A 23,056-nucleotide genomic window follows, 5' to 3' on the forward strand; every position below is an offset into this window, starting at 1 on the left:
AATGCTACATCAATACACCAATCTATCAATTTCACTTTTTACCAACTCCAACCCCTTGGGAAGCTTCACAGGTTTGAATGTTGCAGTATAAGTATTTGTATTCTGTACATTTACTGATGTGTTTGCAATGTTCTGGAAAATTATAAATAATGCCAATAGCTTACTATTTCCATGGAAAGATTTTGACCAACTCCATAAACTCTCGCTCACGACCTGCAGGTTGTGTGTTCAATCCCCGCTTGGTTCAGCGAGCTGGATCAAGGTTGACTCAGACCCCTCCCCTCAAGTGAGTGCTTCTCATTCCTAATTTGAATATCCCTACCTGGTGACCTGAGCACAGGATTTTTATACATTTGTTTTCTTTCAAAGTTGGACATAATTAATATCACTTTGGTGTACAACATTAATAGCTAGCAGAGCGTTAAACGTAATGAGATACCATTGATGTTTTTTAGGCTTACTGAAAGTCAGCGATAACCAACTGCAAGCGAATAGTGAGCGATTTTTTTGCATTTACACTGAACAATTATTGCTCAAATTCGTACATTTGAATGAATTCTGAGCAACATTAAATTATATATATTTATTTTTCTTCTTTTAATTTGAATAACTGCAATTAAACCACAAATAACTGATGGACTTTGAAGTGTTAACTGTCACCTTGAAAAAGTGCTTCCGCATGCAATATACAGTCATATTTTTGTGAATTTCTAAACAATTAAGAAAGAAAAAAAAGTCTGTGCCCTTGAAACATTGTTAAGGTTGTAGAAACGATTTTATATACATCACATTGTTATCCTTTGCTTTGTACAGGAAATTGAATTTTATAGAATTTCAATTTTTAATATTTGTGTTAATGATTTGCACAAAATGAGGTATAAACTTGCTGGTAAAACTGTGAAAACAATGGTCCCGAGGATAACCCTGAAGAAAGATGCTCCGAATTTAAAGTTGCCAGATCTATATTCTTCTACTGCCACCTAGTGGAATATGTTTAATAAGATCCTTGTGTAGATCTAAAAAGGGACACCAAGGAAAGCGGAAAAGAAACATATACATGTAAGCCATTAGCTTAGCTAAACCATCTAGAGAGATTACTATTCATATTGCAGCCACAACAGAGCCTACCACAGTTCAACTGAACTGAATCTGGATTACCATAGGGTCCTGTGTGAATCTAAATTCATATAAAGGGAAATCTGTCACCAGGTTTATGCTACCGTCTTTTAGGGCAACAAAGTAGTGACAAAGACCCCCATTCCACAGCTGGGTCACTTAAGTTAAGAATCAATAGTTTTCATTAAATCAGAGTTTGTTTTTTTTCAGGAACAAAAGCTTTCTTCCCAAAATGTACATAGGGAGAAAGCTGTCAATCAGCAGCAGGTGATGGGAGTTAGCATACGCACGTTAGAGAGGAATCAAGTGCTCAGCTCCCACAAAAGCTCATAATCAGTGATTTTATAAGATTACAGTGACACAGTGCTGGGATCAGGGGTCTCTGTCACTTTATCCTGCCCTCCGGCGGGGCTTTATGAAAGGTGGTGAAAGAGTCTCTTTGAAACAATGGGGGGGGGAGCCCTGGGTGTTGCAACCATACTACAATTGCTAAAATGTGGCGGCAATACAGCCACCTGTGTTTTATGCATACCACCGACATACAATACAGTTGTACCACCTCTTTAAAGGTAAAACAGCATACTGCACAGTATACTTTGTCATCTTTTTGCTGGATCCCTTGAAGTAAATAGCACAGTCATGTATGTTTTTCAGTACACTGGGAATAGAAAAAAAAATGGCACACAACACCGGAAATTATGCCGAAAGGACACCATTTTAACACAAGTTGGGCATACTGCAGCCTATAGATACATTTCATGAATACACCAGAAGCATTTTCAGTGCATTTGGTGAACATCCATTGCAAAGTTATGATATACTAATTTGCTGGCTAATCAGAGCAGTGCAAAGTTCCTCAGACTTCTGATGCACAGTGTGCATTAGGAAGTTCGAAGATTGCAGCAGTCAGCTTGGATAAGTGGTCCAGTACTAGCAGATCCATGGGGCATGACACTGGTGTGTCCCATGGAAGACCAATATAAAGTCCATGGCAGCATAGGATGTACAAAAAAAAAAAAAAAAAAAGTTAGTAAATCTTTTATTCCTCCATACAATAAAAACTGGCGACATTTCAACCAAAAGAACTGGTCTTTATCAGGCTCAGATGGAAGGCCAGTGGCAGGTGATATAACACGGTCAGAGGTATATACAGCTCTAGATAGAAAGTATAGTTGGATGACAAAAATGGCACACAGTCTGGAAAAAATAAAAATCAGCTTGTCAGGCATCTCCTCTTTACTGCCGTGGCCATTACCGCTTTCTTTCTTGTTTGAATCTATAAACAGGCGCAGAATTCGCCGTTTCTTTCTTCACTTTTACTTTGCCTCTTTTATCCTAAGAGCAACAAAAGACAGAATTACAATAACTAATACAAATATCTGTCAAAGCAATAACTGGTGTAAGGGCTCAGACAAATGCCGTTTCTTGTGGCACCCAAGAACCATTAGAGAGAAGCAGAGAGAGAGAGATTGCTCACCATAAGATCTTTGCGCGCTTGTATTTTTTGACTGATCACAAACATTTTCTTTTCCCTTTCTATTCTTTGGTTCAAAATCTCATACTGAAGTTGCCTTTGTTTAGCCAGTTGCTGTAAAGAGAGAAGAGAACATATTTTACAAACACAGTATCATTGCTCTTACTAAAGTGGTTGGGTCTGAATTGGTAATATCACCTTCGGAAAATATTTAAAAGCTATGGAAACTCCCTACCCCTTTTTTGTGTGGGAGGGGGGGCCTCTGGGTGCAACTTGATACATTTTTCCCCCATTTAAATACATGTATTTTGGGCTGACAGTCATTTCTGCAATAGAAGTTACTTAAAAATTTGTCACCACTGCAGGTTCTTCATATTACTGTGTTTAGAAAAATTGCAGACCGAGTTGAAATAGGAACAGTCAGTGAAGCTGGACGTACAGCTTAGCATCCCTCTGCTCTCCTAATTGCTGGGATGACTGTTGGGTGCTTCTGTGCCCGACAGTCATCCCTCTTAAAGATCATCTTGCAAAAATACATATATTTAAAAAATATCAAATCGGAGGGCAGGACTTGTAAAAAAATAACATTTATTACATATGACTTTTCTATAAATCCAAAAAGAAAAGACACAGAAGTACACACAATCCCCACATAATGATATGAATTTTAAACACGAACTTGTGATACGGGCGTCTGGTGTTTTATGTAACGTACGAGGTTACATTTGCACAGCGGCATTTACCAATAAACATTGTGCTCTCACTTCTATAATCAATCAATTTGATGCCAATGGCCCTGTGACTAAAGGCCCATTTACACCAGCCGATGATCGCTAAAAGATCGCTCAAACGACAGTTTGAGTGACAGCTTTGAGCGATCATTTTGCATAAAACATTAAGTACCTACTCAGCTACGCAAGAGCAGTTAAGTGTGCAAATGAAGCCTTAGCTGAAAGCAGTTAATAGCCAGAGGGCTATTATCTGTGCTCAGATCCTTTGTTTTCCAGCGGGAAACAATGCTATCAGCACTACCCGCGGAGAACTGCTGATAAGGCTGAAGGACGAGTTTTAGGTTGGCCTGAATTTAACGATCAGCTAGCAGTGCACGAAAAGTGCATGATGGCCGCGTGTTTAGATGCAACGATTATCGCTCAAACGATCACTTTTTAGCGATTTTTGAGTGATCATCGCTTCATGTAAATGGGCCTTAATACACACGACTTAATAAATGAAGGATCGTGGTGTGTATTACGCAAACTGCGTTTGAATATCCATTGGAGCACATTTTTATGTATACTTGTTGGGGATAACCAACTACAGAGGGAAATCCAGCCATTTTTTTGAAGTGTTGCACCATCCTCCCTTTTTTCTCTTTTGTGTTGTTTTTGGTTTATACTTTGCTTCACACTAATGTCATCACTATTGGCTAGGATCAGTTCCTAATTTTCTATTAGGATTATTAAAAGTTATACTTTATCATTATCCTTTCAGTGATACCTTGCTATTATTAGGAACACCCGTCATGTTTATACTGAGTACGCCATTTTTCAGTGATAGCATACCTACTTGCAGATAACAAGCAGCATGCAAGTAATACTGTAGTACAAAAGGGAAGAAATAGCACAGTGTGTATACAAAAAGGTCTTACTTGTAACTCATTCATTGTAGTGGGACCCTGTACGGTCTTCTTGTGTAAAGTTTCTAAAGTAGGTCTATTATAAACTCTGTCAACCAACTCTGGAGCAGTATCCAGTTTTTTTGCCAGATCAAAGTTGCGCACTAGAGGAAAAAGAAAACAAACAAACAAAAAAAAAACCCAACATGTTACTATCACCCCTTTCAAAGCCAATCCTTACTGAACTCTTTATTGCTAAGCCCTTCCTAAAAAGAACCAATGCAACTATTTATCTGTCTCTAAACATACTGTATGGCTCTCGAATCAGGGAGATTAGAAAAAAAAAAAAAGAAAAACCTAAAAACCCTTTTTAAAGAAAATTAAAGCTGGTAATGCCCCCTCCCCCCCAAAAGGAGTATATACTCGCCAATTCTTGGGCCCTGCAACACCAGTCCTGCACCTCCCTTCTAAGGATCTCGCAGTCTATTGTAGCCAATCATAGACCTCAGTGGTCAACTGCAGCAGCCTGTGCCGTTCTGTTCATAAGCTGAATCTTCAGCTTGCAAACAGTTCTGGAGGGGAGCATGGAGGTGCGACGCTAGTGTTGTGTGGACAGGTGAGTATATGAAACAATCATATGAAAAAGACATGTACCTAATTAATGCAAGGATCACTGTAAAGTGCTTTCTATACCATTGTGAGACCTCTACACACTCACAATAGTGACATTAATGTATACAACGTGAAGATTTTCATGTGTCATAAATAACTGGATTACTGATTAAATCGGTTCGCTTGCCTTCTCTCTTTGTGTCACAGAAGAAAGTATGTCTATTCTTAGGCTTCTCTTCAGCATCCAGCAGATGGAGCTCAGACTTGAGGCGTTCAATTTTCTGCAATCATAAAAAAAATACTTAGAAGCATTTACTTTGTTCTTCATAATTGTCAATATCCGTTTGCTAGTGCCCTGAGCCACACACTGTAAGCAAGCTGATATATTTAAAGGAGTTAGGAACTGAAACACAAAAATATATTGAATAAAAAAAAATGCATGTATGTTTAACAAAGTCTTTCCACAGCTGGATGTTATCCATTTAAATCGCATCCTACTGCGAGTTCATACAACTGTTGCGAGACAAGGCTTTAAGGGCCATTTACATGGGATTATTGTGCAAAATTCGCTCAAACGAAACTGCGAGATACTCTGTGTCTAAGTGCGCAGCCATCATGCACCATTTGTTTAAGGTTCACTATTCGCGCTCTTTCAACCAACATGAAAATCATCGCTGGATCGCTGACCCCACACGCTGCATAAGCTTCACATATACAGTGAATGTGAACGACAGAATGATTTCTCGTGAGAACGAGCCAAGGATGTATCCTTCTGTATAAATAGGCTGTCCGAGCGAACTCTGACATTGTTTACTCCTTCAAAAGATCTATCGTTTGGTGCGAACGGACCCTTACGTTGGGTAGTTTGGTCAGAAACCAGTGTGCACAAGCCAACAATAAACACATTTCATTACAGTGAAAATACTACACACATTTAATCTATGTAGCATAGCCAATAAAGTGTAGCACTCCACATATACAGCTGAAGCATGTGTCAAATTATGAAGGCAAAGAGAGGCGGTCAAATTATGTTCTTTAGCTGGTTGAGCAAAAGCAAAACAAAAACAAAAGAAACCTTCCACTTTTAAGGCCATCTTCACATGGGCGAAAAAAATAAATAAATAATCGCACAGGATTTATACATTGCAAAACGCACGAATATGACCCTATTCTGATGAATGGGGTCATTCACATGAGCAATGTTATACCGCACTGCTATGCAGGAAACAAAATCGCGGTACATCCTCGCATCTCCCATTGTTTTCAATGGGGCCGGTGTCGGCATCGCACCACGTGCCAGGTGCACGCAATACTAGGTCTTCTGTTAAAACCGATGGGAGAAACTCCACGATCCTCCACCGTGACTGACAGCCACAGCAGAGGATAGTGACTTCCGTGAAGTGATGCAAGGTAGTTTTGAAAGAAAAGCGCGGTATCGGACAGTGATCCTGGTGTCGAGGGTTAATTTGTTCAAACAGACTGATCAGTTATGTTGTCGGTTCCGAATTGACCTAAGCAGGAGGAGCGCTCTTTTGAGAGACCATGCACAGACCTATACACACAGTATATGGTTTGAAACAAGTGACTCTGTTTTATTATCTGCATCTCTTGGTATTTATAGAAGATCGCCCACGCAGGGATGCGACCTCTGGTAATACAAGGAGTAACCTCATGATACATACATTCATCTGATAAAAACACATGACTTCTATATCTTACAATGACATAATCATTCAATAAACTTTGACATTTAGGCTTGATATATGACATTCAAGAAATAGCTGATTTCACATGACTTTTAGACTAGTACATTAGTAAATATAGAGAAATAGCTGACAACTTCTTTGCGGTTAGGCCATGTCTTCCGAGACATCTGGCCTTAGAACTTCCTGATTCCACTTAGATCAGACGTTTGGCCTATTACTCAATAGTCATGAGTCCTTCAGAGCAGAATAGAATATTTGCAGTAGTCAACCTTCTTGATTCAAATAGATTACTAAGTAAAATATATTAACTCCTTTTTGATTAGCGACATTTATTAATTTCTTTACAGCCCCCATTGGCCCTTATCATTCCCCCATTTTGGACATCAGGAAGTCACACACAGGAATGACAATTATGGGGAATTTTGAGGCTGAGTTGATCCAGAGGAAGGCGAAAACCCTTTTAGGAAAAAGCCAATTATCCTTGTATAAAAGGGAAAAATTCCTTCCTGACCCCAAATATGGCGATCGGAACAAGTCCCAAGATCACAGCCGACATCTGACTTTTTAAAATGCATTATTGTTTTCATGAATCTAAACAAATCTCTTATCATTTATGTGAAACATAAAGTGTATGTTTGACCGCATCACAATAGGAACAATATTCATATACATTATGAAAGGTATTCTCCTGGAAAACATTGCTCTCCTCTACATCACTATCGTTATGCACTATTGAATATATATCGCGAAGTGTCTTTATTGGAGTGGGGATAGACAGTAAGCAAGTCCGTAAAATATCTTCCCCACTCCGCAGGTTGGGCATGCACATGTGGGAAATATTCAGTACGTCCTTTGCAAAGTATTCCCACATGTTGGGGTGTCCTTCCGCCCAAACAGTCCATCTTCTTCTTACATCGACAGTTGATGAAGAATTGTCCCGAAAAGAGAGTAGTCCAAGAAAACAAAGGGTAAATAATACACCTATCCAGACTATCAATGCTGGTGTCCAGGTTGCCATCCTCCTCCCCCACCCTGGGTTGGGCTTACTCTCCACCCCCCTCGTGGTGCTGAGGCGTTGGAACTTTCTTGCAGTGTGAGGCATGGATCCAAGTGGGTTTGCCTTCTAGCTTGACCGAGGTGGGAGTGGTTAACAGCACTTGGTATGGTCCGTCAAAGCGAGGTTCCAAAGTCTTTCTGACGTGTCTCTTTACCACCACCCAATCTCCGGGATTCAGAGAGTGGGATCCTTCCAAACTATCAGGGTCTGGAATAGAAGAGAAGACTAGGTCGTGTGTTATTTTTAGCTTTTGGCATAAGTCCTGCACAAAGGAAGTAACTTTATCATGACCCAGGGATAGAGCTTGGGGGTGATACAGTCCTAACCTGGGCACGGAGCCAAAGAGAATCTCATAAGGAGACAGTCCTGTTTTCCTATTTGGTGTGGTTCGTACTGAGTAGAGGGCCAGAGGTAGGCACTCGGGCCAAGGTTTTCCTGTTTCAACCATGGCTTTCTGTATCTTAAGTTTGAGGGTGCCATTGAGTCTTTCTACTTTTCCGGAGCTCTGCGGATGATAGGGGGTGTGAAAGGCCTGTTCTACTCCTAAGGCGGACATGACTTCCTTCATTACCTCACCAGTGAAGTGAGTACCACGGTCGCTCTCAATGGTCTCTGGTACCCCAAATCTGCACACTAACTCTGACACAAGTTTTTTTGCAGTGGCCTGGGCAGTGGCCTTCGTGACCGGGTAGGCCTCAGCCCACCCAGAAAAGAGGTCAATGCATACCAGGACATACTCATACCTTCCTGATCTGGGCAGCTGGATGTAATCTATCTGTAGTCTCTGGAAGGGGTACAAAGGTCGCGGAGTGCACTTCCGAGGGGTCTTTACTACTTGACCGGGGTTGTGTAGTGCACAGATTTCACAAGCCTTGACGTATGCCTTTGCCATCCTGTCAAATCCCGGAGCGTACCACATTTTCTCCACCAGGGCTACCATGGCATTACGAGAAGCGTGCACCTTTCCATGAGCCAAAAGGGCCATACTAGGATAGGCAGCCGCAGGTAAACACATACGGGAACCCATCATCCAACCTTCATTTCCTTTTACTGCCCCTGCACTTGCCCAGCGCTCCTGCTCTTGCCCTGAGGGGAGTAGGTCCACCTCCTTCTGTGGTGGGACAGAGAGGGTCTGGTCCTCGGCAGGGGGATCAGGATCCTCCTCTGCTGGGCAGGACCTGGTCTGAACTCTGCACACGGGTGCCCTCCAGTCCAGCAGGGCTGCAGCCTTTGCTGTTCCGTCTGCCTTCTCGTTGCCTCTGCTTTCCAAGGAGTCCCCTTGGGTGTGTGCCTTTACCTTTATTATGGCTACCTGCTTCGGGAGCATGATAGCTGACATTAAACTACTTACTGCCTCACCATTCTTTATCGGTCTGCCTTGAGCTGTTAGGAAGCTCCGCGCGCGCCAAATCGGCCCATAGTCATGCGCAACGCCAAACGCGTACCTGGAGTCCGTGTAGATATTAGCAGTGACTCCCCGGGCTAACTTGCAGGCCTCGGTCAGAGCGCACAGCTCCGCTTCCTGTGCTGACATATGTGGGGGCATGGCGCGGCCTATCAGTACTTCATTCATTGATACTACAGCAAACCCTGTCACAAATCTGCCCATCTCATTCTGGTATCGTGATCCATCCACAAACATTTCAAGGTGGGGGTTCAGGAGAGGCTTATCTGTGACATGAGCAAATCCAGCTGTCTCCTGCTCCATCAGAGCAGCACAGTCATGCTGGTGCTCGGCGTCAAAAGCTTCCTCTTCGCCTAGGGAATTGACAAAAAGTTGATCCCCTGTGCTTACTCCCCCTTTTGAATCAGTGTCACCTAATGGCAGTAAGGTGGCCGGATTCAAAGTTGTGCAACGTTGAAATGAGACATTGGATGAAGAGTGTACTGCAAGTTCCATTTTGACCTGTCTAGCAAGAGAAAGATGTCTACGGCTCACCTGTGTCAGAATTCCATGTACGTCATGGGGCGTGAGGACCACAAGAGGGTAGTCTAGGACCACCTCAGAAGCTTTCTCAAGTAGTGCTTGTACAGCCAGAACTGCTCTTACACAGGAGGGTGAACCCCTGGCTACTGCATCAAGATGTGCACTGTAGTATGCTACAGGGCGCTTTTTGTCACCATGCTCTTGTGTGAGGACGGCAGTAGCATGTCCCGCCATCTCAGTCACGAACATCTGGAAGGGTTTATCATAGTCAGGCAGACCCAGTGCTGGAGCACTGGTGATCTGTATTTTCAGCTGGTGAAAAGCTGACTCGGCCTCCGGAGACAAAGCAAATGGCTTAGAACTCAGGCAGTCGTACAGAGGCTGCATGGTCATGGAGGCAGAGCGAATCCACGGCCGACAATATGAAACTAACCCCAGAAATGTCCGCAACTGAGCATGGGAGGTAGGGAGTGGCATGTCCTCCACCACCTTGGTACGTTCTGGCGTGAGGTGTTTTGTACCAGGACCTAGGCAGTGACCAAGAAACACAACATGAGATTTGCAAAACTGTAATTTGTCTTTACTGGCTTTACACCCACTGTCTGCAAGAAAACAAAGAAGGCTGAGTGAGGCCGCAACGCAGGTGGGTCTGTCCGGTGCACACAGTAGGAGATCATCAACATACTGAAGCAGGGCCACACCTGGTGGGACCGTCCATGCATCAAGTACAAGCCTCATACATCGGGTGAATTGATTTGGGCTGTTTTGTGCCCCTTGTGGTAGGACAGTCCAGCAGTACTGTTTTCCTCGGAACGTGAAGGCGAACAGGTACTGGCAATCGGGGTGGATCGGGACGGACATAAATGCATTGGCTAAATCGATCAGAGTGTACCAACAGGTTCCGGAAGGTATGGTGGACAACAGAGTGTAGGGATTGGGGACCAAAGGTGTTTCTAGGATGGTCACCTTATTGATTTCTCTTAGATCGTGAACCATCCGGTAGGTATCAGGTTCACCTTTCTTCCCTTTCTTTTTAACCGGGAAGAGTGGCGTGTTAGCGGGTGAGACGCAAGGTTTTAAAGCATTCAAGGCACATAACTCTGTAATAGTGGAGGCTATTGCGTCTTCCTGTGCCATGGCTAGGGGATATTGGCGGATCATGGGGGCTTTTTCCCCATCTTTGAGATATACCATGACTGGGGGTACGTGGAGATGGCCCAAGTCTGTCTTCCCTTTTGCCCAAAGGGTCTCTGGCACTGCTGAGAGAACCTGTGTATCTTCTGGGGTCAACACATATACAGTACAAGAAGGAGGCGGAGTGACCAAGTCTGCTGCCATGAGACAGAATACTTGGTGGTCGGCCGCAGAGGTACTGACATGAGCCTCACCGGAAGGATGGAGCTGAATACAGCACCCCAGGGGTCCCATCACATCGGTTCCCATGATGCAATCCCCAGCGGGTGACACCAGGAAGCGAGTGAGGACTCGTGACCCTTGAAAGGAGACTTCTATGGGCTCGGTCTCACGCATGGGTGTTGGTTCCCCGGACACTCCAACGGCTATGGCTATGGAGTCTGAGAGGGGAATACTAAGATCGTTGACTTGTGAGGTACTGACACATGATTTAGTAGCCCCTGTGTCAATTAAAAAGGGCACCTCCTTCCCCTGGATTTTTAGAGGCTGAAAAATTTGTGGCCCACGTGCGTCAGTAACTATAAGGGACACGGGGGAAGGAGTGCCAGACCTTCATTGGTAATTGGTATACCCGTTATTTCCCTGTGGGCGGGATGATGTGGTAGTGGCCGTACTTCCCTGTTGCCCCCTTTCGTCTGACATGTTCTGTCTAGGGCGTTTAGGGGCTCTACAATTACGGGCCAAGTGTCCAGTCTTCCCGCAGTTATAACACTTACGGGTCTCCCGCCTGGGGTCGTTAAGTCGGACTGTGTCCCCCTCCATGGTGTAATGTTTAACCATAACACCCTTTGCGTGGTCTTCTGTGTCCATGACAAATCCTACAGCTTTCTTATATAGATCACGCGGTTTGGCCTGTCGCCAATCGGGGGTACATGCTTTAACGCGTTCAGACAGGCGCTTATCTATTCCTTGCATAAAGGCTTCACAAAAAGCAGCATTACGTATTGCTTTTGGACAATCATATAAACCCAGATCTCTGCCAACTTCCTCTAAACGGCCAAAGTAACATTCAATAGACTCGCCCTTGTTCTGTCTACACTGGGTTAGGGCTGTACGTCTCTCTTGGGCTTTATCCTTAAACCAGGTTTTAACTTTGTCAACATATTGAGTACCACTAGGTAATGTCTGGGGGTCATCTGGGCGATCTTCAAGACCACAAAATTGAGCAATACTATTGTAAAGGCCCAGAGGACATTTTACATTCATAAGACATTCCATATCTGTCCAAGTGGCAGAGTAGTTTTTCTGTATGACTTCCAACTTTCTATGGAAAGCTGCTGGCTCTGTCTGGGGATCAGGCAGTTGCTGACACAGTGCCATCTGGTCTGTGGCGCTCCAGGGTCGCCATGTAGTGACTGTAGACCCGGGAGTTGGTCTATGTGCGTCCGTAGGTCTGTCATTAGAAGACGATGGTCTGTCAGTGTCCTCTTGTCTGACCGTGCCCAATGGTGGACTTGGTCTGTTTGGTTCTCTATAATGGGTAGTGGAGGTTGTAACTGGGAATAAGGGAATCGGTTGTCTACACTGATCCCTGGGACGTGGAGTCCCACATACTGTACAGAGTTCTTTAAAACAGGCATTCTGTTGACCACAACGTGGACAGTCCCAAGCCGGACCTCTATTTACTTCAGGGCCCGGGGATCCTGATTGAGGGCTGTATGGAGGTGTATCCATCTGGGCAGTAGCCTGTGGATACGTAGGAGGCAAGGGTGGCAAATTGGGATACAGAGAATTAAAGGGATTATTAGGAGACATTGGTGGAGCGGCCGGGACGACAGGAGAGACTAATGGAACCGTAGGGGTTTCCATGGGAACGTCTATTGGTGGCCAGGGCATAGGACAATAAACTAAAATGCCCTCGCCTCGGGACTCGGAGTCCCAGTGTTCGTCTTCTGCTGTTTTAGAGCAGTCCAGAATAGCCTTCATGCCTTTTTCCAAACCCTTATTTCTTATTTCCTTTCTATGCTTATCCTCATATTGTGACCAAAATTCATAATTGAATGTTCCCGCCTTCTTAAGGCCTATACGTTTGTAAACTTTATAGGCTTGTCTGCAAATGTCCTCCCCTTCTCTATCTTTAATTATCTCAATAGGAGTCTGATATATCTTAGATTGTTCAGACCCCATCTTGACCACTTCCGACTATTCTTCACTAAGTATACAGGACGTATATTTCACACAGTAAACTAAGATAATCACTGAGACTATCTGGGAACACACAGTTCCCTGTCCCGGAATAGATTTACAGAACTAAAACGTGGTCAACTTCAAACACTAGGATTCAGGGGAGACCAGACTTCGCCTCTTAGGGAACTTTTAGTAATATTATAACAGATCCAGAGTAAGAATATGACTGCCAGAAATGAGACTATAACAATAACAATTATTTCAATCTCCAATACAGACAACATGACTCTTTAAGTCCCAATGAGTGAGTTCTTCCGTCTAGGACAGTTAAATGAACTTATTCACTCTAAAATATGGACGGGGCAGAAAATATAGGAAACAGGCAACAACATACCTCTAGTCCGTTAGAGACACACAGATCAAAAGAATCCAGACTGTATAATAGTAAGATAAGCTCTTACCTGTTACACCGGTGTTTTAGTCTGGGGTCTCCGAATCCAGTATCCACGTCAACGGGCCAGGAGTTTGTTTCAGTCTACTGGTTGCGATGTCCCGTAAAGGTAAGCCCCGCCCCCTTAGTTGGGCGCCAAGAACTGTCGAGGGTTAATTTGTTCAAACAGACTGATCAGTTATGTTGTCGGTTCCGAATTGACCTAAGCAGGAGGAGCGCTCTTTTGAGAGACCATGCACAGACCTATACACACAGTATATGGTTTGAAACAAGTGACTCTGTTTTATTATCTGCATCTCTTGGTATTTATAGAAGATCGCCCACGCAGGGATGCGACCTCTGGTAATACAAGGAGTAACCTCATGATACATACATTCATCTGATAAAAACACATGACTTCTATATCTTACAATGACATAATCATTCAATAAACTTTGACATTTAGGCTTGATATATGACATTCAAGAAATAGCTGATTTCACATGACTTTTAGACTAGTACATTAGTAAATATAGAGAAATAGCTGACAACTTCTTTGCGGTTAGGCCATGTCTTCCGAGACATCTGGCCTTAGAACTTCCTGATTCCACTTAGATCAGACGTTTGGCCTATTACTCAATAGTCATGAGTCCTTCAGAGCAGAATAGAATATTTGCAGTAGTCAACCTTCTTGATTCAAATAGATTACTAAGTAAAATATATTAACTCCTTTTTGATTAGCGACATTTATTAATTTCTTTACAGCCCCCATTGGCCCTTATCACTGGCAAGCGCGACTTTGAGCAGCGATTCACAACCCACATATCGCACTCGCCTCTGTGAAGTTAGCTTTAAAGTGCAGGACAAATAATTAGGTAAATGTTATTGCGCAGGTCATTCCAGATGCGCCAATACCAAAAATGTGTGTGTATATAACTTTTTTTAAATTTAAATTTCCAAAAATCATGAATTTTGCAATTGGAAATGTTCATAAAGTCCTGGTAGGAGTTAAACATGTGATCCCCTCTGATCACTCATAATACACCGCAATACTTCCACATCCCAATGTATTATTGTCAGTCAGTGCTTAACTGTAATGGACCCAACAGGCACATAAATTTGGCAGATGCAAAGGCCTTTAATAGGTCCCTAAATAGCATGGCAACCCATTGGAACAACTCACAACCAGTGTGCAGGGGATACCAATGGGGTGACAGAGGGTTTTATCTTCCTTTCTCTAATCAGTTAGATGTTGTGGTCAGAAAATACCGTTCAAAGCAAGCTATGTCAAGTCGCTTTTATCTTCACACTTGCGGAAACAAATTGTGATTTCCACAAACGGAGGGAAAATAAATCGCAGCATGCCCTATTTTTATGCAGACTCCGCAGACTGCTTCTAGTGAAGTCAATAAAAGCAGTTTGACCCGTGGCCCATTCGCAATTGACATTATAGATAGGCCGCGGGTACCCACGTCATCTCTTGGCGACGCCGCAGCAAAAACAGACATTTAAAAATAAAATCTGTACAGTACATGACCGACGGTGAGCATCCATGGTCATCCACAGTACACAAAAAACAGGTACGCAGGGTTGCCGGCCACTGTCAGAGCCAGAATCCGCATGCGAAATCCGGCTCTGCCGTGTGCAGGCTGCCTAACTACAAGTTGTAGCTTACCTTAGACTCTGCGACTCTCTTCATCTCCACATACTTTATGTCCTGTGTTCTCATGACTTTAAGCTGCTCATCTGTGACAACTTCTGGCTCTTGCTTTATGACGTGAACCCCATCCTTCAGAAATAGCACACAGAATAAGCAAACTACACTTCTCAGGATACAGATATTGTATGAACCAATAATTACATAGTCTTAAAATAAAAAGAAAGAACAGACATTTTTCAGAGTTGAAAAATTATTTTAAAAAATTGTTACACACACTTAAAGCGGTTGTACCAGAATTAACTTTTATCACCTCAGATAGGTTAGGTCATAAAAGTCTGATCAATGGGGGGTCTCGATCCTGGAAATGGGGGTGGGAATGGAGGAGACCTGTGCCCCCCTCGTCATGTCTCTGTGGGGATGCTTTTCCCACCCGCAGTGATCTCACATTGAATAGAGCGATAGCAGCGCATGAATGGAAGCCAGTCCATTTATTTCAATGGGCCTTACGGAAATAGAGTACTCCAGCAGCCCCACTGAAAATGAATGGAACAGTGCCAGCCATTGCTCTATTCAGTCTCCTCCTCACTGATTAAACTTTTATTACCTATCCCATGAATAGATGATAAAAGTTCATCCTGGTATAACCCTTTTAAATAGCTGATCACTGTAGGTCTGGGTGCTGTAACCGCAGGGGCCACATATTTCTGTAGAAGAGGAAATTAGTGCTACATGTCATCGATTGTAATGAAAGCGCAATTATGTTAAATGATAGAAATTCCAGAGTTAGGCTAGGTTTACATGGTGACTTTGGCTGTGACATGTCATGTAACCCAAGACTGCAATGCATCTCCTCATTTAAGGGGAAAAATGCCTGCCTAACTCCAATCTGGCAATTGGAATAATCCCTCGATCACCGACACTTCTGAAGTTATTAAGGTTTATAACATAATATTGTAGTGCTTAAGAAAGGCATACAGTCCCCTTATTGAATTCCGCATCACCACATCCTCAAGCAGAGAGTTCCATAGTCTCACTGCTCTTACAGTAAAAAAAACATTTTTTATGTCGGTGTAGAAACAGTCTTTTCTCTAGACGTAGAGGACGCCCCCTTGTATTGCCCCCTGTTATATGTATACATAGTCATTAAATTGCCACTCAGCCATCTTTTTTTCTCAACTAAATAATCCCAATTTTGATAACCTCTCTTGGTATTGTAGTGCGCCCATTCCATTTATTACTTTAGTTGCCCAGCTTTGTACCTGCTTAAGCTCTGATATGTCCTTCTTGAGTATCGGTGCCCAAAACTGTCCATAATATTCCATGTGTGGTCTGACCAGTGACTTGTAAAGAGGAAGAACAATGTTCTCATCATGTGCCCCTAGACCTCTTTTGATGCCCCCGTGATCCTATTTGCCTTGGCAGCAGCTGCCTGACACTGGTTGCTCCAGTTAAACTTACAGATAACTAAAATCCCCAAGTCCTTTTCCATGTCAGTGTTACCCAGTGGTTTCACATTTAGTATGTAATGGTGACATGTATTTCCTCTGCCCATGTACAGAACCTTACATTTATCAGCGTTAAACCTCATGTGCCACTTTTCTGCCCAAATCCTCAACTTAAATAGCTCCACTTGCAACCGCCTTGTGTCCTTTCTTGTGTTAATTACTTTACATAGTTTTGTATCATCTGCAAAAATTGATATTTCACTGTGTAATCCTTCTACCAGGTCAATAAAATATGAAAAAGAATAGTACTCCAGGATAGCATCTCTTTGAAACCATTCAAACATTTTGCCCACAATAGAAGTAAGACTTACCAGCCTGCAGTTTCCAGGGTCACTTTTTGAGAAGCTTTTTAAATATCAATCCAGTGGAACAGACCCATCACTAAAGAGTCCTCAAATACGATAAACAATGGTCTATGACATTTCTTAATTCCCTTAGAACCCGGGGTGTATGCCATCGAGACCCCGTGATTTCTCTGTTTTAATCTTTTTAAGGCACATTTGCACTTCTTCCTGGGGTAGACTGGTGACATTAAAGTGGTTGTCGCGAGGAAGCAGTGAATTTTTTTTTTTGCCCAGTCCCCCTAATTAAGCATACATTACTAAGCCCCCCTGTAAATGACTTTTCTAGCTGGTTTGTACTTACAGTTCCAGCGTTTCAGCAACTTATAAAAATTTTCCCAAGATGGCCGCCGGCTTTTTTCCCGTCGCTTGCTGTAGCCCGACGTGCGCGCTCCCGAGACGCTACCAGCTGTGTCTCCCTGACAACCAGACGCCCCGCAGCCGCCGACCGGACCCCTGGATTGAACGCGGCCGACCACGGCACACAGTCACCCACCGCCAGCAGCAGGTAACCGGCGCTAGACCCCTGACAACAGACGAAGGCCCCCCCGGCCCAGCGGCAGCCCCCCCCCGGCCCATCACTTACCTTGGCGGCAGGACGGCGGGACAGCTGGGCGGCTTCTCGGGGCGGCTGGGCGGCTTCTTGGGACAGCTGGGCGGCTCAAGTTTCTGCACCTTCCTCTAAGAGAGGATGGTACAGAATGGCCGCTCCAGTGCGCTCCCGAGAAGTGACAGCTCGTCTGCGCATGCGCAGAAGAGCTGTAGCGGCTAGCAGGCTGAAGCGGCTCGTGCTGAGAGCAGAAGACCAGACTGCGCAAGCGCGTCTAAAAAAGCAAGCTGCCAGCGAATTTAGACAAAACCATGGAGACGAGGACGCTAGCAACGGAGCAGGTAAGTGAATAACTTCTGTATGGCTCATATTTAATGCACGATGTATATTACAAAAGTGCATTAATATGGCCATACAGAAGTGTATAACCCCACTTGATTTCGTGAGACAACCCCTTTAAGTGGAAAGTTTACTTTATCACTCTGCTTCTTTGCTGCCTTCTTGTTTTAGTAGTTCATACGCTTTCTTTTTGCAGCTTATTGCCCCCTTTACATCTTTACTGAGACACATTGGTGTCTCCTATTCCTAAGCCTTTTATTCCTGTAAGGTATGAACCGCTCACAGAAAGTATTTAGGTTATTTTTAAAACATTTCCCATTTATTGTCTGTACTCTTATTTCTGAGGACATTGTCCCAGTCAATATAATCTAGGGCATCTCTGAGCAGTTTGAACTTTGCCTTCCTAAAGTTTAGTATTTTTGTAGGTCCCCGATAAAACTCCCTTGTGAAAGACAAGTGGAAATGTATTATATTATGGTCACTATTTCCCAGGTGCCGCCCCCTCACCCCCGTTCCTTAATATTAAGTCCAAAATAGCTGTCCCTCTAGTTGGGTCCTGTACAAGTTGGGGTAAGGTAATTATCTTTAGCTACTGACAGAAAATGGTTACCTTTATGAGAGGCGAAGGTTTCAGCTTCCCAGTTTATATCCAGATAGTAACGTCCCCCATAATAACTACCTAATTGTGATTTGCTGCTTAATCCATTTGCCTAAGTAACAGACTTTCAGTGGCTTCTGTTATATTTTGTGGCCTATAAAAACCCACTATAAAGATGTCATTGTTTTCCTCTACGTATTTCTATCCATAGAGACTCCACAAGTTCATCTCTCTTATAGCTTCCCATAATGTGGGCTTTAACCACTTAACACTACAGGACATACAGTTATGTCCTGCAAGTTCGGGGTATGTAAGGAGGGGGATCGTGGGTCCATCAGACCTGTTAACCCTTTAAATAATGCTAATTCTGAAAGGGACATTTAAATACTATGATCGATGTTCGGGACTGCCACACTACCCTCCTTGCGATAAGATCGTGGGTTGCTGTGTGGTGGCCATGGCAGCCGGGGGCCTTCTATTCTACCAAGACCTGTCTAGTCTCCCCTGTGCTCTCCTTCCCCTTCTTACTGGAACAGTCATTCACCTGACTGCCAGAGAGCATATTGTGCTACAGTAGTGCTAACCCTGTAATGGCATCACCCTCATCTGCCAACTTTGCAAACTTGTTGGGGTGTATCAGTTCAGGATTAGCCTCCCTGGATCTCTTCCCTCTACCCCCATCACCCAGCCAGCTGCCTGCTCCTCCTGCACTCCTATACCACCATCTACCCCAGCGAGTGTCTACTCAGTGAGCAGTCAAGTCCTTTCCATGGTGCCAATAGATCTCGGTGTTGCAAGCTGTTCAATTAGATCCAGGATCTGGGCTTCCTAATGTGCAAGACACTCACATCTCATACAGCAGTATGCACGCTCTGAAAGCTGTTCAAGGACTGCATACATGGCACAACATGTACACGGGATGGCATTGGGGGATCGTACAGATAGATAAAAGTAATATATACAAAAAAATAGATAAACAGTAAATAAATACAAGTGACTCTTCCAAAGTCACACACTTAAGGCCCATTTAGACAACGATTATCGCTCAAAAGCTGATAATTGTTGTGTGTAACTGCACTGACATCGTGCAGTTTTCGTTAAGTCGTCGCTCATCGTTGTCTTTCAGCATGCTGAAAGACAACGATGAGCCTTATCAGGGATTTACAGCGGGATACAGCTGATACTATTGTTTCAGCTGTATCCCGCTCAATGATAACAGGCTGGGTATGAAGAACAGAGCGCTCCAGTTCTGTTCTCCATACCCGGCACGGAGCGCTCGGCTGTATAACAGCTGGGCTCTCCGTGCAGAAAACAGCTGGATGCAGAAGACAAGCGGGGACACCCAGCTGGCCTTCTGCATCCTCCGCTCCATGTGCTCAGCTGTATAACAGCCAAGAGCTTGGAGCAGGGGAACAGCTGGATGGAGAAGACAAGCGGGGACACCTCGCTTGTCTTCTGCATGCTCGGCTGTGTAACAGTCGGGCGCTTTGTGCAGAGAACAGCTGAATGCAGAAGACAAGCGGGGATTTCCGCTATGATTCTCCGCTCGTGGACGTCGCGGTTGTGCTTTCCATAGCAACGCTATGTAAAGCTTCAGACCGTGTGATTTGCTGATGATTTATCGCCGGCGGAATCATGCCCGTGGACATGCAGACTTAGTGGCAGTCTGGGATCTAAGACACATGCACCTTAGAGCTGAAGGCACTTGGTGCTTAGACAAGCAACGGGACCTCCTTTGCAGGTACTAGCTCAGATTTAAACTGTTCGCACCCTCCCTCTATACCAACCAAATGTAACACTGCTTTCTGGTAGACACATGCTGCCACCTGAGGCCCAGAGGTGGCACTGAGAACAAAGCAGTGATTTAATTCCACAGGTATCCTTTTCATACTTCTTGCAGATATCTTGAGTAACTGCCTAGATGACAGATCCTCTTCAATCACTTTCTCTAAATCTAGAGCTAAATGAATAATGTTGAACAGCGCCGATTACCTGGAGTTTAGTCGAGATCATTTTAAAGTAGAATTCATCGGGATTCCTCTCAAGGGCCTTCCTCCGCAGGGCATCGAGTGTCCTTTTCTTCTTTTGATAGTCACTAGATTAAAAACAAAGTGAAACACCAGAGTCCCATGAAGATACATTAAAAACTGACCAACCCCCCCCCCCCCCCCCCCCCAAACAAACTCAAAGCGAAGCTGGCATCGATCTCCACCACAAGATTTATACAATATCTGGGTGGTTGAAAATAGCTGCTATAGGAACACATGGAACAGTTCCAACCACCCAGCATAAACCCTACAGCATGAGGAGACATTACGGGGGAGAGTCATGAAAACGTCTAAAACAAAACTTGTCTTTGGTGTTTACAGCAATCCACCCCAGCACGGCTTTCATTCCTCTTAGTACTCTTGAAAAATGAAAGCTGCTGTGTGATTGGTTGCTATGGGCAAAAAAAAGAGTTTTCATGAATATGCCCCATAATCTTAAAGGGAGCCCGTCAGCAAGTAGGAGCACCATAATTTCTCTTAGGCTGGCTTCGCACAGTAAAAAAGCAGATTATGAAAGCAATGATTTACAGCGGTTTCCTTCCCATCTGCAATATTTTCACTGATGCAACATTGAAGGGATAAAAAACCGTGACTCGCTCTATCTTTCTGCGATTTTCTATCTCCCATGTATCACTATGGAGCCTCATTTTAATCGCAGCACAACAAACACACATTGCGATGTGATTTTAACATTAGAAAGTCCTATTGACTGTTGCGACAAAAAAAAAAAATGTACGATTTTATGGCGGGCAGCAGCGATGCAATGTAAGGTTATCCTTTTTTTAAAAAAAAAAAAAGAATCATTGACGCTCAAAAAAAAAAAAAATCACGGGAACAAAGATGTGATTTTCTCGCAGCAAAATCGCGGTCACCTGTGTGAAACCAGCCTTATGATGCCCATAAGTTCCCAGGGAGGTAATTTTCATAGTTGCCCACACTGTCATCCCTAAAAGTCGGTGCATGGACTCAAAGCAGTACACCGTATGCGCACAACCTTTAGCTTTCGGGTCGATGCACGGTCTGGCGGTTACCAAGAGGCAGCTGAGTATATGAGCCACCTCCCTGAGATAACTTAGATTATGGTGCTCACAGACAGTAACAGGTTCCCTTTACAGGGGTTGTAACTAAGTCTACTCTTATCAACCATCCGTTGGATAGACAGAAGTGTGATTAGAGGGGGTCCTGCTGATGAGACACCCATTGATCCTGAGAATGGCGTCCCTTGTCCCCCTTAGTAAGGAGGCAATAAAATGGAGCGACACATGTGCAGTGCTGCTCCATTCATCTCTATTGGGGCTGCTGGAGATGGCGAACGCTTGTACTCATTTCCATCAGCTCCATTGACATCACTGTGGCTTAGTGGCCCTCAGTGAAGAGAAGAGGGGGACACAGAGCTCTGCTAAGACCCTCACCGATCTATCACCTATCTTGTACAAAGGCAATAAAAGTAGACTTTGGTACTGTCTCTTTAAGAGAGGTTTACAGCTATTAGAAGTGCAGTTCCCACTGTTACCGGACGGGGGCGTGCACTCTAGACTTACTCGGCTCGGAGTTTGTAGTCTTTCTTCTTCTCCAGGAGTCCTAGATTTTTACGGAAGCCTGGCTATACCAAAAAGACAGAAAGAGAGTTATTACGTTCTGGTTTCCCACGTCATGCGCTAAACCAGACTCGTCCGGCTCTGTGCCGGAACACGGCCTGACCTGTGACCGCTCCTTATGGTTCTTCTGCCGGGACTTCAGCGCTTTCCTAAAGGCTCCAGACATTGTGGCTACAGCAGTTCAAAACTAGTCTGCGACCAAGACGAGAAACACGCTGCTGCCTGCACTTCCGGCTCGCCGGGTGACGTTCGACGATACTTCCGGTCCCACGTCGTGCGTTGCGTTCCACTGTTCCTAAGATGTAGAGGGACGCTGTAATTCTCGAGAACCGCTGACAGGTGGCGCTAGAAGCTGCACATTTGTGCCTGTATGCAGGAATTGTTAGTTGTGACCATTTTCCAATCCGCTGATTTGGGGCAATATAAATATATACTGGGTAGCAGTTGTTGGAATGTCTACAGGGAAATACATCTGGGTCTGCCGATGGGAATGGCTGGTTTTTCCCATAAAGGGGTAATTCTAATCATAATTTGTATTTAGCGACTTTCAAAGATATCCCTTGGGCCTTATTTACACGGGTGAGAATCTGGCACGACTTTTGCGCGTTGCCAGATGCACACAACTCGCATGAATATAAAATTGAATGCACTTATTCACATGAGCGATTTTTTTTCTTTTTTCCCTCGCAGCAATAAGCAATTTGAGGATAAAGTTAGCAGCACGTTCTTTCTTTTTGCGTTTCCTTGGAATGCCTTGCCCATTGTTTCAGTGGGACCTCAAAAGACATCGCATGCCGTACAATGCGAGTGCGATGTGATGTTTCCCATTGAAGTCAATAGAAAACACTTGTGATCTTCTGACACGCGTGGAATTACGTACCAGAGGCGAGGCGTTTTGAATATACAGGCCTTGTATCAGCGTGAAAAACGCACGTTGGCAAGCTCAATATCAGGCCGAGTTTCTCAGCCTGATGTTGGACTCGCCCATGTGAATGTAGCCTAAGGGCTCCTTCACACGGGCTTTTTATATCAGTGTTTTGCAAGCCAAAACCAGGAGTGGAACGTACAGAGAGAAAGTATGATGGAGAGATTTGCATTTCTTCCATATTTTGGACCCACTGCTGGTTTTGGCTCACAAAATACTGATGCAAAAAAAGCC

At 44.1% G+C, this 23,056-nt stretch overlaps 1 protein-coding gene across 1 annotated transcript; it reads right to left on the reverse strand.

Annotated features, from left to right (window-relative positions):
• Window positions 1-2,138: 2,138 nt before the first annotated feature.
• On the reverse strand, window positions 2,139-22,157 carry UTP11 (UTP11 small subunit processome component). The gene is made up of 8 exons (XM_066574784.1): window positions 22,001-22,157; window positions 21,841-21,902; window positions 20,244-20,346; window positions 14,934-15,047; window positions 5,005-5,098; window positions 4,239-4,369; window positions 2,594-2,704; window positions 2,139-2,451 (listed from the first exon to the last, which is right to left on the reverse strand). Exons 1-8 carry the CDS (start codon window positions 22,061-22,063, stop codon window positions 2,368-2,370), a joined length of 762 nt encoding a protein of 253 aa, XP_066430881.1. The 5' UTR covers window positions 22,064-22,157; the 3' UTR covers window positions 2,139-2,367.
• Window positions 22,158-23,056: the final 899 nt, after the last annotated feature.

The sequence above is a fragment of the Eleutherodactylus coqui genome, chromosome 1 (genome assembly GCF_035609145.1).
Source record: "Eleutherodactylus coqui strain aEleCoq1 chromosome 1, aEleCoq1.hap1, whole genome shotgun sequence".
NCBI classification, from domain to species: domain Eukaryota; kingdom Metazoa; phylum Chordata; class Amphibia; order Anura; family Eleutherodactylidae; genus Eleutherodactylus; species Eleutherodactylus coqui.

Coding starts and splice junctions, on each gene's coding strand:
- UTP11 (XM_066574784.1), bottom strand. CDS start 22,063: ATGTCTGGAGCCTTTAGGAAAGCGCTGAAGTCCCGGCAGAAGAACCAT. Junction 21,903..22,000: donor ACCATAAGGAGCGGTCACAG/GTCAGGCCGTGT, acceptor TTTTTGGTATAG/CCAGGCTTCCGTAAAAATCT. Junction 2,705..4,238: donor CTACAATGAATGAGTTACAA/GTAAGACCTTTT, acceptor CTCTCTTTACAG/CAACTGGCTAAACAAAGGCA.